Raw genomic sequence first — 14,678 nt, 5'->3', positions numbered from 1 at the left:
CTCTCTAAATTTATAAAATCATAAGTCTGAACCATTAAGGGTTGTAAGTAGGTCTGTTATTAGGAATTTTTAAGTGTTTTTCAGAATAGGTTAATAATTAATAATCATGTTCAGAATAGGTTAATAATTATGTACATATTGATTTTGAGCTTTGGTCTGACAAAACTGATTGTACATCAATAGTTGATTCAGAAATTATTCTCCCAAGAGTAATTAGTCATTTCTTTAAATGCTCAAATATATTCAATTTCTTTTTTGTTTATGTTTTTATTTAATGTTAGTCATATGCCTAACAACTCCAAACATTCTTGGAAAAAGTATTCATGATATATAGGTATGAATATATAAAATGCAAAACCGTGGCCTCTTTTTTGTCTTACTTTTGAACCATGTTTTTCAGTGTTTTGTCTCCATATTTCTATATGCCCACCTTGTCTATCACCTTAAAGTATGTTAAAATGTAAGCTTTTTAAAAAAAGATAAAGTTTTGTTCATTGTATTTTTATCTACAGCATATCTAGTACAGTGTTTAATATAGAGAAGGTACTTGATAAGTACTTACTAATTGGTTTTATATGTAAAATTCTCAACTTCCTCATTCCTTGCAAAAATTATATTCATGGTATTCATTATCACATACTGGGATACTGCAATATAAAATTACCTGGGTTTCTCATAAAATGGTGTTTTCTTTTGACACACAATAAAATTAACTTTGCCAGATCCCTTATTTGCCTCTCTAAGGAAAACCTGTGAGCCATCTTTCCAGTGAGCTAAGCTTTTTTTATATTCTGGTTTCACTAATGGTGTGAATATCAAGATTGGTAATTCATTTTTACCAGTAAATAGTATGATCCCTGATTGGTCAGTGGATTCAATGATCATTTTGGAGTGCTGATAATTTAATGTTTTTAGTCTACCTAAAAACTGTGCTTAATTGCCCCATCTTTCCTTTGCTTTGTTCTTGTTGTTGTGGAAATAGAAAGGGCTTACCCAGAAGTAAAAGTTATTTTATTTTTTTCTTATTTTATGGCTGAAAAGTTCATCACCAGGTAGCCACCCTTTTGTAGTTAGCCAGGTTGACTCTCAGAAAGCAGGCCCAATCTCATGCCAGGGCGGTAGGTTGCTTGAAATCTTGCCCAGAATGGTAGAACAGACTGCCAGCTTTTGTGCTCAGCCAACTTACAAGCTAACCTTTGTTCTGTGATAAGTAGAGGTACAACCTCAGCAGTTTAAGAAAAACAACAGAACCAAAGTGCCAACCATGTGTAGTGTATTTTAAAGGCCACATAAAAGCCGAAACCATTTCTTTTTTCCAAAGGGTTTTATTTGAAATGGCCAGTATAGATATAATTTTGACTAAAGAAATTAAAAAGAAGGGTTTAATCTCCTTAAATGAGATGTCATCCTATTAATTTTTAAGAAAATGCAAATTTTTAACTTTTAAATGAAAGAGACAATAATCAGTGTGTCCCACTTTCTATTATTTTGTTTGTTTTGAACCACTTTTGAAGACTTTGACATTATAGTGTAATCAGTATTTTCTTTTAATAGTAATATTTCTTGTTCATGAAATTTTAAAACTATAATCAATATATTTACATTTAAAAAGTAAATGTAACTACCTTGTATATAGATTCAGTTATCACTAGTATTTTATTCATAGTATTATTATTGGGTACTTTGGAAAGAGACTAAATTTCTCTTATATTTTTGTGATGTTATTAACTTTTTCAGCTGCCCAAGCTGATAAATGCCAATTTTCCAGCTGACCCTGAGAAGATATCTATTTTTGGACATTCTATGGGAGGCCATGGAGCTCTGATTTGTACTTTGAAGAATCCTGGAAAATACAAAGTAAGGTTATCTCAGTGTTAAAATGATTACTATTTATTATTACTTATTTATTAAGGTTGAATTTGGGATTCATTTATTTTGGTACTATTGACATTAGAATTTTCCAGCTCCAGTGATTAGAAATAAAAAAGATATCTTCATATTTTTTATTGAAATTTTTACTAATGAAGAGGTTTGGCAATTGTTAATGCTGTAAAGTTACCCATGTATATATCCTGTAAATTAAAGGCTATTAAATAAAATAAAAAAAAAAAAAAAAAAAAAAAAGAAATTTTTACTAATGTCAGAAGCAAATTCTACCCTCAGCTCCAGAGATCTAACTTATTTTCTGTATATTACATATAATCTAAAATACATTGTTTCCCAAACCATGTACTGACCTTAAGTTGCTATTTTTTCTAGGCCTATAGGTGAAATAAATCTCTTTTATTAGTTATTCATCAGGAATATTGTGAAATACGATTTAGTACTGGCAGGGACCTTAGAGATCCTCTAGTCCAGTGTCCTCGTTTTCTAGATAATGACTCTGATACTCAAAGAAGTGACTTACATAAGATCACATAGGTATCAAGGTAGATAGGCAGTATTTGAATGCAGGCCTTCTGTCTTTATACCCATTGCTTTTTACACTACACTGTTTGAATTGCTTATTTTTGTTCAGAGTCAGTTTTCATCATTTAAAAATCTTGTCTACTCTCTGAATCAATTCAGAGATATTAATAATCTGAATAACATAACTACCCCTCTACCATTCTATCAGTAGCAGCTTGGTAAATTTAAGTTTGATTTGCTAAGTTAGAAGAAACTGCCCTTAACTTATAATAGTGTAGATATTCTTTATTCTTTTATGTTTAGTAATTTATAATGAATTCATGTCAAATATCAGTGCAACTAAATTAATGTCTATAATTAAACTCTGTTTAGTGATTTTATTTGAGTGTCAAGTTTCTTTTCTAGCCTAATTCACTTTTCCTTTTATATGATAACAGTAGAGATTCTTTATTCATTAACATATTTTAAGCAGTCCTAAATTCTTTAGATGAGAGTGTTAACTTTATCTTTTACCTATTCTGAGTATTATATATTTTCTTGTCAGTAGTAACTTTGAGTCCTTAATGTTCAGCCCATCATAGAATGGAGAGCAGTTTGCTATGGGGAGGTGCAAAGGAAATTATAAATGTGGTCCTTGGCTGCAACAATATTTTGCTGCGCTTTGAATCTTTAACCATGTTGAGCTAGCAGCTTTTGATCTTAAAATCAGACACTTTCACAGTCTGTTTAATATATATATATATTGTATATTTTATATTTTATGTATATTTTATATATTATGTATATTTATATACATATACATATATATATATATGTAACCCCAAGGGATTAGTTACTAAATTACTCCAAATGTCTGATTCAAGGATGAAAACACTTATAATAGAGGCTTATTGCTAAGGCAAGATATGTTTTGTTATTGACAAGATTTGTTTTGAAATTGAACCAGTTTCCTCTCATGGTGGATTTTTAAAAAGTCAAACATCTTTTCAGTGCGCAATAAAGCAATTTTCTATTAATGCAAAAATAGAACATGTTTACATTTTTCATGTTTTGAAAAAGATGATATAAATCTAATAGAAACTATAAGATTATGCATAAAGTACAATAAGACAAAAATTCTTTGAGACATTATAATATCTCTACTCTGAATTTCTTTTTTTTTATTATTATTTAATAGCCTTTTATTTACAGGTTATATGTATGGGTAACTTTACAGCATTAACAATTGCCAAACCTCTTGTTCCAATTTTTCACTTCTTACCCCCCCCACCCCCTCCCCCAGATGGCAGGATGACCATCTACTCTGAATTTCAACCCATATAAAACAACCTGGTAAATGTTTGCTAGTGGCATAGAATTCAAAATAATATGAAAAAAACATTGTACCATTATTAGTAATAATGTTATTTAAATTCCAGTATACCTTTCTTAATAACACAGGGTATTTCAGAATTAAATGTCATTTATTCACCAAGAATCTGTTATGATATTGCAACTAATTATTTTTGGTGGACATAATCAGCAGAAGGAAGAATGTTAAATATAAGCTTCTTTTTAATCAATGTGCTTATTTGATGAATAATAAATTGTTGCTTTGTGTTATTTCAGCACCCACAATTTACTTGCAAGGTACCTGACTATTCAGTGGGCCATTCTGGCCTTTGAGATACTTACAATCAAAACCAAAGATAATTCAAGAAAATTATTCCCAAACCTTTTTATAAGTCAGTAACTTTTTAGTCATTTTCAATATATCAGTCAAAATGTTGTCTTCCAAAATATTAAAACATGATTTCTTTGTTTTTGAAGTCTGTGTCAGCATTCTCTCCAATCTGCAATCCAATTCTCTGTCCTTGGGGTAAAAAGGCCTTCAGTGGATATTTAGGATCAGATAAAAGTAAGTGGGAGGTAGGTACTAAATAATTCACACTCTATATTTTGAAGTCTTTAAAAAATTATACAAACTTGAGATACTACATAGCCATACTTGAGTTGTATCTCACATTTAAAGAATAAATTTCATAGTAAAATTTATAAATATAAATAAATGTGTGTGTGTGTGTGTGTGTATAAAATGATGAAAAGTTTGATTTTAAACAATGACTAATTATAGTAGATACCCTAAAAAGAGGACGTTCCAGTAATAGTCTCGAATGACAAAAAGGCAATTTGTACTTCTTAGTATTGCAAAAAGTCTGTAGTCTATTATTTCTTGTAAAATTTAGGTTAACCCACCTTTTTACTGTGTCTGTACTGCTTTGTATTCAGTCAAACTATGACAAGAGCCTAGTTATGTCTGAGGATTTGTTTGTTAATAACATGTGTGCTGATTTGAATTAAAAATGCCTGATGGAGAAGTTAGGAAGTTTTTTTGGGTGAGTTTTATTTTTTTTTTTAAAGAAACAGATTTGTTCTAAAATACATATTTATGGACAAAAATAAATGAAGTTGCTTATTCATATATGGAGAGGGGAGAAAAAAGAAAAATCGTATGATATCACTAGAAGAAGAATAATACTAGTGTAGGTTTTTGAGGTTCACACAGAAGATAATGTTTCTTTTGGAATAGAGTGTACTCAGATGTGAAGGAGAATAAAGGAATTAAAAACATCTTTTAAAATGATTTGATGTTTTTGTTGGATTTGAGAAGTAGCTTAGAGTTGCTATTACAGAATTATAAAGAAAGGTTGGGAGCCAAAGAGTGCTTAAGGAAGATGATCCTTGTTTTTTGAGGAGGATTAATAAACTGGGAATTTGAATCTAGGAAGCTTTTAAAAATAAACCTTAAAATTTATCTTGATTATCTTGAAATATACAAAACTTTATTTAGTAGCTTCACTTTAGAGATATAATCATGTTTCAGATTTAATCAGCCCTATAATCTGGGTTGCTTTTAGTTTCTGGTTCACTTTAGTAGCATTAAGTGTACCTTGCTTAGTTTGATATACTATCTCCAGGGTACTTCATGTTCTAGAATTCTTCTTTTTTAAGCATTGTAAAAATGAGTTTTGAATTTTTCCTTTGATTTATAGGCATATGATGCTACTCATCTTGTGAAGTCTTATCCAGATTCTAAGTTGGACATATTAATTGATCAAGGAAAGGATGACCAATTCCTTAAAGATGGGCAGTTACTTCCTGACAACTTTATAGCTGCCTGTGCAGAACGGAAAATTCCAGTTGTTTTTAGATTGCAAGAGGTAAGTATTAGCAAGGCAGATTATTTCTCCTGAATTTATGTTCTGTAATCTGAATGAAAAAAGCACTGTCAGAGCTTTTTTCTTTGATCTGAATTTGATCTCACTCTAATATTTCTGGTGTGTTCTTTTAAGGCATATTTGAAAATTAATGTCCATTGGATTACAATAATTTCTGTGTCAAATACTGTGTAGAGACAATTTAAGGAAAAGATATATTTTTGACAGTTAAGAAGTATTATGTAAAAGAAGTTGCTATAGTTTTTTGAACTACCGCCATATCATTAACATAGTAAAAATAAGTTATATAGCAACACTAAAGATTTAACTAAAAGCTAGAATTTTGGATCATTAACTATTTCTAACCTTCCTTCAGTTTTTGCCTTCAACCATTCTACTATGGTTGGAATAGAAAACTTTTATTCAAACAGAATTTTCTTTATTGGGTGTCTACTGTCTAAGAGGGAGAAAATTGTGTCGTTAGCAGGACTTTGTTTCTTTGAATTTAGTATTTCTTAAGGTATGAAAGAGACTAAACATAGAGTATATAGTTCAGATTATAAAAACCTTTATATGACATTTAAGGGATTACAAAATACTTTATATAAAAATTATCAGATGTTTTTCCTCTTAAGAACTCTGAGAGGTAGATTTTATTATTATCTCTATTTTACAGATGTGTAAACTGGAACAGGTTAAGTGAGTTACCAGGGTCACACATCTAGTGTCTATGGTCAATTTGAACTTAAGTATTTCTGACACCAATTCCTGTGCTCTTTTTCACTGTATCACATACCTGTCTTAATCAAAGGTGTTGTATAAGTACTATCAGCAGAGGGAAAATATTTGTCCCTCTTAAAAATGCAAATAAATGCATGGTCAGTAATAATAATGAGTTTTTAATAATACTTTTCTTCTTTCTACCTAGAAATTTCTCTAGCTTATATTTTTGAAGGACTTTGATAAAAATATTCTCTTTAATGATAGTATTCTTAGAGAAGTCTTGATTTTTTTTATAAGAGCATGAGTTAAATATGTAATAATATGCGTTAGTGTTTTCCATCCATCTTATTTCAATATTCCCATGGCTGTCATGATGTAAATTTTTCTTAATGTAAAGTTTAACACTCTCCATGAATGCAGTTGGCCATCTCACACTGTGCTATTTTTGTCCATGTCTTCCAATAAGTCCTCTATCTAGCAGTGGTTTTAAACTTTTTTTGGTATTTTGCAGTGGCTTTTTTAATACTGAAAAATACCATGTTTTAATGATATTTTTTAAATGTCCATTTTTAAGGAGTAACTACCTTATAGTATACTACTTTTTTGTTGATTAAGAATAAACATGACTAGATATGCACTCCTAGGAATGATTCTATGACCCCAGATTTTTACAGGATTTACCCAATGCTCTAGAGGTCTTTGTCTAACTGTCTTGACATCCCATAGCTAATAGTGCAGCATTTGCATTATTTACCATATTCACATATTCACAATAAATTATTTTATTCTTCTTACATAGCCAGCCTCCTTTTCTTTTTTCTTTTCTTTTTTTAAGTGATAATAGCTTTTTTAGTTTTCAAAATACATGTAAAGATAGTTTTAAACATTCACTCTTGCAAAATTTTTCTCCTTCCTCTCCTTCCCCCTCCCCTAGACAGCAAGTAATCCAGCATAGGTTAAACATGTGCAATTTTTCTAAACATATTTCCACATTTATCATGCTGTGCAAGAAAAATCAGATAAAAACAATAACAAAAACAACAAACAACAACAAAAAAGGTAAAAATACTGTGCAGAGTTCCACATTCAGTCTCCATAGTTCTCTCTCTGGATACAGATGGCTCTCTCCTTCACAAATCTATTGGAATTGACCTGAATCACTCTTGATTCACTCTTGAAGAGAGCCACGTCCATCAGAACTGAACCAGATTAAAGTGAACAACACAAGATATAATGCTATTTATCTTTTAATAGTTAATATATTCTCCACAAGGAGCCTTATACATGGATTAGTGACTTAGATTATATATGGATTAGTGACTTAAAACTTGGGGAGATTGTAGAAGAGACAAAGTGAACAGTGATGAGAGAAACTCGTTATTTTCCAATATCTTTCTTCTTGGCAACTTGTTAATTTAGACTTAGGCCAGGGCCAAGATAAAGTATTCTTGCAACAACTCCAGAGTAAAAAAACACTGAAATTGCTGTGGCCCAATTCATTGTTCAGCTTAGACACAATTTTCCCTTGGCTTTTATTCTGGCAAGATCACAGTAAGTCTGGCTTGCACAGTCTAAACTAGGTTTTGTTTAGGCTTTCTGTAATTGAATAAACAAATGAATGGAAATGTTCTGGGCCATGACTCCAGAACCAGTCTCAGATAAAACCTGTATTGACTTTGGGTTTGCCCCAAAACTGAAAACTTGATTATGTGCTTAAAAAAAAAAAAAGTTTTGTCTAATACTGAAATTTAGTCAATCCCCTTTATTTTTGTCAGTATGAGTAAAATTGGGTTCAGAAAGATTAAATGATTTATGGCAAAACAAGGACTAGAATCCAGGATTCTAAAAACTGGAAAAGTATCTTGGGAGCAGGGTCTGACAGCCAAGTGTGTGTGTGTGTGTGTGTGTGTGTGTGTGTGTATTTACATTATATATAATATAAAATAAATAAAAACTTCCAGTCCTGTGATGAGCCTGTCCAAACTTTGACAGGATCATCTTCAAATAATGGGTCCATCACATATAGCCTTAATTATTTTTTTAATTAAAGTTTTTTATTTACAAAACATATGCATGGGTAATTTTTCAACATTGACTGTTGCAAAACCCTCTGTTCCAAATTTTCCCCTTCTTTCCCTCACTCCCTCCCCTATATGGCAGGTAGTCCAATACATGTTAAATATGTTAAAATGTATGTTAAATCCAATATATGTATACATAGTTATACAGTTATATTACTGAACAAGAAAAATTGGATCAAGAAGGGAAAAAAAAACTGAGAAAGAAAACAAAATGCAAGCAAATAACAACAGAAAGAGTGAAAATGCTATGTTGTGTTCCACACTCAGTTCCCACAGTCCTCTCTCTGGGTGTAGATGGCTCTCTTCATCACTGAACAACTGGAATTTGTTTGAATCATCTCATTGTTGAAGAGAGCCACATCTATCAGAGTTGATTATTGTATAGTCTTGTCATTGCCGTATATAATGATCTCCTGGTCCTGCTTATTTTACTCAGCATCAGTTCGTGTAAGTCTCTCCAGGCTTCTTTGAAATCATCCTGCTCGTCATTTCTTACAGAACAATAGTTTTCCATAGCATTCATATACTCGAATTTATTCAGCCATTCTCCAATTGATGGGCATCCATTCAGTTTCCACTTTCTTGCCACTACAAAAAGGGCTGCCACAAACATGTTTGTACCATAGCCTTAATTTTTAAGCATTTCTAGCTCATTAGGATCTGCCAAAGCTTGTATTCCATTAGCATAGTCTTGGAGAACCCTAGATTACTTCTGCTCCCAGAAGAGACATCAAAATAGGACTTTAGTGGAGATATTGCCACCATCTACAAATGAAAAACAGAAAGGAGTCTTTTTCTTCCCCTTCTATGAATACCCTTTTTGAAGAGTTAATTGGTGATTCAGTTCTGAACTCTTAGGGCTTTTGAGGAGATGGAGGAAAATACTGCTTTTCAGTGTTAGCATCCAGTATAATATCTAGAATACTGATTCCACTTTAGAACTGAGTGAAGGAAGAAGCATGTGATTTTTTTTTTTTAAAGCCTCAAAATAGAAATTTGCTGTCAGAGTTTTTCTTTTAAAGTATATAGTGGGGGATGAGGAAGGTACTTTCCCCTTAATGACAGAAAACACAAGCAATTTCATTATAGTCGTTTTATAGATACAAAATAGTTGAACTGGGAAAGGGATTTACTAATAGATAAAATATTGTTCTTAGCAGTCTCCAGAACTTCTTTTTACTTTTTCCTTTTTCCCTTCTTTCTACTTTTCCCCTTCACATTGTAATCTTTCAATGCAAAATCTTTCTCTTCACAGCTCCTTAAATGTGAAATCTATTAATCTTTTCTTAATCATCATTATTCTTGATCTCTGTGCAGCCTTTGACTTTGTCAGCTATTCTCTTCTTGATATTCTCTCTCTAAGGTTTTTGTGACATTATTTTCTCCTTATTCTTCCATGTATATGATCCTTCCTTCTTAGTCTGCTCTGCTGGAACTTCATCCAAGACATTCCTGCTAAGCATGGGCATTCCACAGTATTCTCTCCTGCCTGTCTTTTCCCTTTATAGGATTTCACTTGATCTCATTACTTACATGGATTCAATTAACATCTTTAAGCAAATGATTCTCAAATCTACTTCTCCAGTCTTGCATTTCAACTATCTGTTGGACATCTCAACTTGGATCTTAGACATTTTAAACTCAATATGTCTAAGTCTGAACTCATTATCTTTTTTCACCAAGCCTTTCCATCTTAATAATTTTCCTTTTAATATTGAGAGTACCACCATCCTCCCAGTCATCCAGCTTATAACCTGCCAAGGTCTGTTTATTTGCCTTCTTTACACCCCTAACATGGGTCCCCTTCTCTCCTCCAATACTGCTATTTGCCTTGGTGCAGTCTTGTCTCATCTCACCCCTAAACTTTTGCCTGCTGATTGATCTGTTTGCTATTTTCCAGTGCAATCCATTCTCCACTCAGCTGTCAAAGTGATCTGCCTAAAGGACATGACTGACCATGTCTCCCTCCTTCTTAGTCAATTCTAGTTGCTCCTTATCACTTTTAGGATCAAATATAAAGTCCTTTGTTTGGGATTTAAAGCCTTTCATAACTTTGTCCTTTCGTCTCCATCTCTGGCTTCTTTTAAGATCCAGCTAAGACCTTCTCTTATATATAAAGACAAACAGCCTTCCTGATCCCCCTTAATACTAGTGCCTTCTATCTAGTAATTACCTCTGATTTATCCTATATCAATCATGTTTATATATAATTGTTTGCATGTTGTTTCCTAATTACAATGGCAGTTCTCTGAGAAATGGACTATCTTTTACCTTTTGTTTGGTTGTGGGTCTTTTTTTTTTTTTTTTTTTTTGTATGCCTAGTTTTCAGTAAGTCAATAAACATTTTTAAGTACTTAATATATATCAGAAAACATAGTAGGTACTTAAAAATGTTTATTGACTAACAACCATCCTATATTTTTCAGGATGTATCACTAATGTGTTTTGTGTTTTAGTTTCTTAAATTAATTTTCTTTGGCTCCTTAAGTCAGATATTTACTTTCTTTTTCGAGAAAGATGGATTTTTGACTCTATGAGCACCATTATTAATGAGAATAATGCTATTGCTTTGAATTTTTAAATTCTGAAGTAGCATATAAGATTCTCTCAAATTATTTCTATTAAGATTCACAGATATTAGCACTCTGTCACTCAGAAGCTATTAATTATGTTAAATGTTTACTGAATTGTAGGGTAAGATGCTGATCCTAATTATAGTAAGGCTTAAAATCCATGCCTTTTTTAGAATGCTTTGCCTGTAAGCATTTCTATTTCCTTCATTCAGATCCATCTGTCTATAATTAGTAGCTTCCCATTGAAATCTTTACTTTGCAAGTTCTCAGAGATATAGAAGGACACATATGTGTACCTCTTTATGTAATTGCTCATTGATAAAGAAAGAGTAGTACTTGGTCTGGAGAGAAATCGTAGCCCAGGGAAAATGAAAGGGTATACTGGAAAGCAGGGTTAGTTCAAAAGACAAAATACAACTGTTCAAGAGAAGCAGAGTCAATAAAAAGGACCATGTATATATGATGGGGTGAGGGATGGGTAGACTGTGACATACTTTGTTTAATGTAAGATTCTTCTCTGGCTCAATTTGTAAGATTTACTAAATGCTTACTATGTGCCAAACACTGGAAGAAAGAATCACAAAAGGCAAAACGGTTCTTGCTCTCAAGGCGCTTACATTCTAATTGGGAAAGGTGACACATAGAAGGGAGTGATGGTCATGGAGGAATGTTTTGTTCATGGAAGCTGCAGGAATGATAAATAAAGTCATAGGGTAATCAGTTGACCAATCCTTTCCAGAATTGCTAGTTCTGCTTTGATGGTTTTCCTTCTCTTGCCTTGGGAACAAAAACAATGTCCTGCCCCCTCCTCCATCTCGGGAAGACGAGCCTAGTGCAAAAATATGGTTAAATGTTGCTGTTGCTCTTAAACGTATTGTTTAATGGAGAGGGAGAGAAATAGGTCCTTAACTAACACAGAACAAATAAACCTGGACTTACACAGAAATAGGCTTCTTGGATGCCTCTTAGTGGGGAAGGATGCCTTCCTTAGTAAAAAGGAAGCACAGGGCAGGCCACTAGCCAAGTCTTCAGAGATCACACTATTCGTCTTAATACAGTCTCCTACTGCACAGGATGGATTCCTTGAGTTTGAGAAAGCTGAGCAGCATCCAGTTAGTGCCCCAAAGGGACCTAATTAACAAGCGCTTGTTGAGTGATAGGTGACACATAGTACCATTCTGCAGAAGAAAAAAACCATCATATTCCCATTTATATTGAGTCTTCAGATTTGCAAAACTTTCTTCACCCTTGTGAAGTAGGTATTATAAGTATTGGTTTCTCCATTCTATAGAAAAGGAAAATGAAGCTCAGGGAAGTTAACTGACTTGCCTATGATCCTTTTTTTAGAGATAGGATTTGCAACTCAGTTCTCTTGTGTTCTTTCTGTTACATCCTATTGCTTTGAAAAACTGAGAGCTTAAATAGTTCCCTTTGAATTTTCTCCAGAATATTTTTCTCCTTCTGTAGTCATCTTTTTTCTATATATATTGTTTTTATTTCTTTTAAGCCTTATATCCTTCTAACCAGTTGTGACCTAGATTAAAGGTTTGTCTTCTTGTCTAGAAGTAGAAATGTGAAACTAAATAATCCAGGACTTGGTTCTAATAAAACAATACTCTCATCAGATAAATTTCCATGTGTAGTCTTGGGAAAAGAATAGATGGATTGTTTTTGAGTTACTTCCATGACTTTCATGTAGAAGTATTTCTTGGTTGCTGGTTCCCAGAAATTTATAGCATGGCACAAGAGTCAGAAAATGTAGACTCATCTTATATATTTCCTAGAGATTAGTAGCTGGACTCTAAAGCACAGATAATATTTTGTTTGTCTTTTCTATTTGTTTTTGTTTGTTTGTTTTTTGCTGAGGCAATTAGGGTTAAGTGACTTGCCACAGTGTTAAGTGTCTGAGGTCATGTTTGAACTCAAGTCCTCCTGACTTCAGGGCTGGTACTCTATCCACTGCTCCACCTAGGTGCCCCTATTTGGTAGAATTAGGCCATATTTGACATGTTGCTAAAATCTATCAAGATAATTCCCTTAAATTTAATTTGCCTTACTTTTTGAAACAATATATCATAAATTTTTGCAAAGCCGATTAATACATTTAAGTGTGATGTTACATCCAATATTCCACACCTGCAAACCCCTGACTCTGCAAAGGAACAAGGAAGATGTCTTTTCATCTGTCTTTGGAATTAACTTTGGCTGTGTATATCATATATTTAATGAGATTTTGAGAAATGTGCATAGATGACTATATTGTTTAGACTCAAATATTTATTTATTCCTTTTCAATATCCATTAAGTGACTCTAATAGATGTCTATGTTTTGTACCTATGTCTTCACATCATTTGAAAATTGTATTATTTGACAACTGCCTTTTTTAAAAATTAGAATTTTAGAATTTAGAATTTTTAGAATTATAGATCTAAGATACCTTTACTATCCAGGAAAAGATATTATTTGTGTGACTGTTTTCTCCAAATTTTTTTTTTCTATGTATATATTTATAATTTGAGATTCATTTCTTTATTGATTGGTATCCCCATTATACAGCTTATAATTAAATTTCTTTCTTCTCTATGTTTATGATATCATGACTGTTGGGAATGTCAGGGGCATCTTTACTCCACACAGGATATTAAACTCCATTAATGTACTGATAATCTTCTTCTCTTAGCATATTAACAAAATGGTGATGTAAGCCAATCTTTGTGGAATGCTATTTTTTTTTCATTTTTAAAAAAATTAAGATGTTACAAAGCACATTGTGATTTAAATATAAAATAAAAATTTCAAAATATGTATATAGAAATCCTTTTACTTTTTATTGTGAATTTCTTTTCAAGCAAACAAATTGGATGGAATAAAGCCAAATTTTTAATACTTAATATTATTTTGCATATATTTTAGCTGTCTTGGTGACCATCTTTGTATGTTTTCTCTTCCAGGGATATGATCATAACTACTACTTCATTGCAACTTTTGTTAATGATCACATCAGACATCATGCAAAATACTTGAACGCATAAAGCTTCCTATACAAGTTAATTTCACAATATAAATGTTACCATGTAAACTAAACTTTTGAAAAGATAGAATTATACATGAAAAATTACTGCTTGTGAACATTACTTCTAATTTTCATCTTAAGTTCTAAGGCTAAGCATATTCTGAATAAATTTATACAATCAAGCAGTCTGATTCCTTTTTGTTTCCCCTAAGTACCCTGAGAGAAGACATGTCATAACCTGAGGACATTTTGAAATCCTTGTAAAATCAAGTTTAAAGAATCACAGAATATGTAAATGACCACAGTTGACTGTAAAGAAAACAGTGATTCAGATGTTCTTGGGGACTTAAAGTTGTTGGGTTTTGGGTGTATCAGTTCTTAGAGAACTAAATTATGAAATTTTATCTCAGTAACTGAATAAAGAGACAGTCTATTGACCTTGTTTGTGCTAAGTGTTTTCTCTTAAGCTTATTTAAGGATAAAAGAATTGTTAACCACAAATGGTTGATTGAAATAAGTAAAATGATTGAAGTGACTTATCTCTTTGAAAATACCTTTGTGTCAACAATGTAGAATAGGTATACAAAGAACTTAACATGCTGAACTAGCAAACAATTCTAAGGAACAGTTAGAGAGGGAGGAGACAAACCAGAACAAAGCAGTGTCACTAAAAACCCAGAG

General features: G+C 32.1%; 1 protein-coding gene across 2 annotated transcripts in view; it reads left to right on the top strand.

The window, feature by feature from the left end:
- Positions 1–14,435, top strand: part of ESD (esterase D) — a 33,695-nt gene extending 19,260 nt beyond the window's left edge. For both annotated transcript variants that reach the window (XM_012545291.3, XM_012545292.3), the window contains exons 7-10: positions 1,738–1,857; positions 4,219–4,317; positions 5,442–5,609; positions 13,936–14,435. In XM_012545291.3, coding sequence (XP_012400745.1) covers positions 1,738–1,857; positions 4,219–4,317; positions 5,442–5,609; positions 13,936–14,016 — 468 coding nt within the window. In that variant the 3' untranslated portion in view covers positions 14,017–14,435. The remainder of the gene's footprint in view (positions 1–1,737; positions 1,858–4,218; positions 4,318–5,441; positions 5,610–13,935) is intronic.
- The last annotated feature ends 243 nt before the right edge of the window (positions 14,436–14,678 follow it).

This window comes from Sarcophilus harrisii, chromosome 3, assembly GCF_902635505.1.
Source record: "Sarcophilus harrisii chromosome 3, mSarHar1.11, whole genome shotgun sequence".
NCBI classification, from domain to species: Eukaryota; Metazoa; Chordata; class Mammalia; order Dasyuromorphia; family Dasyuridae; genus Sarcophilus; species Sarcophilus harrisii.
The sequence above is the reverse complement of the archived record's forward strand: the minus strand, read 5'-3'. Positions and strand labels throughout refer to the sequence as shown.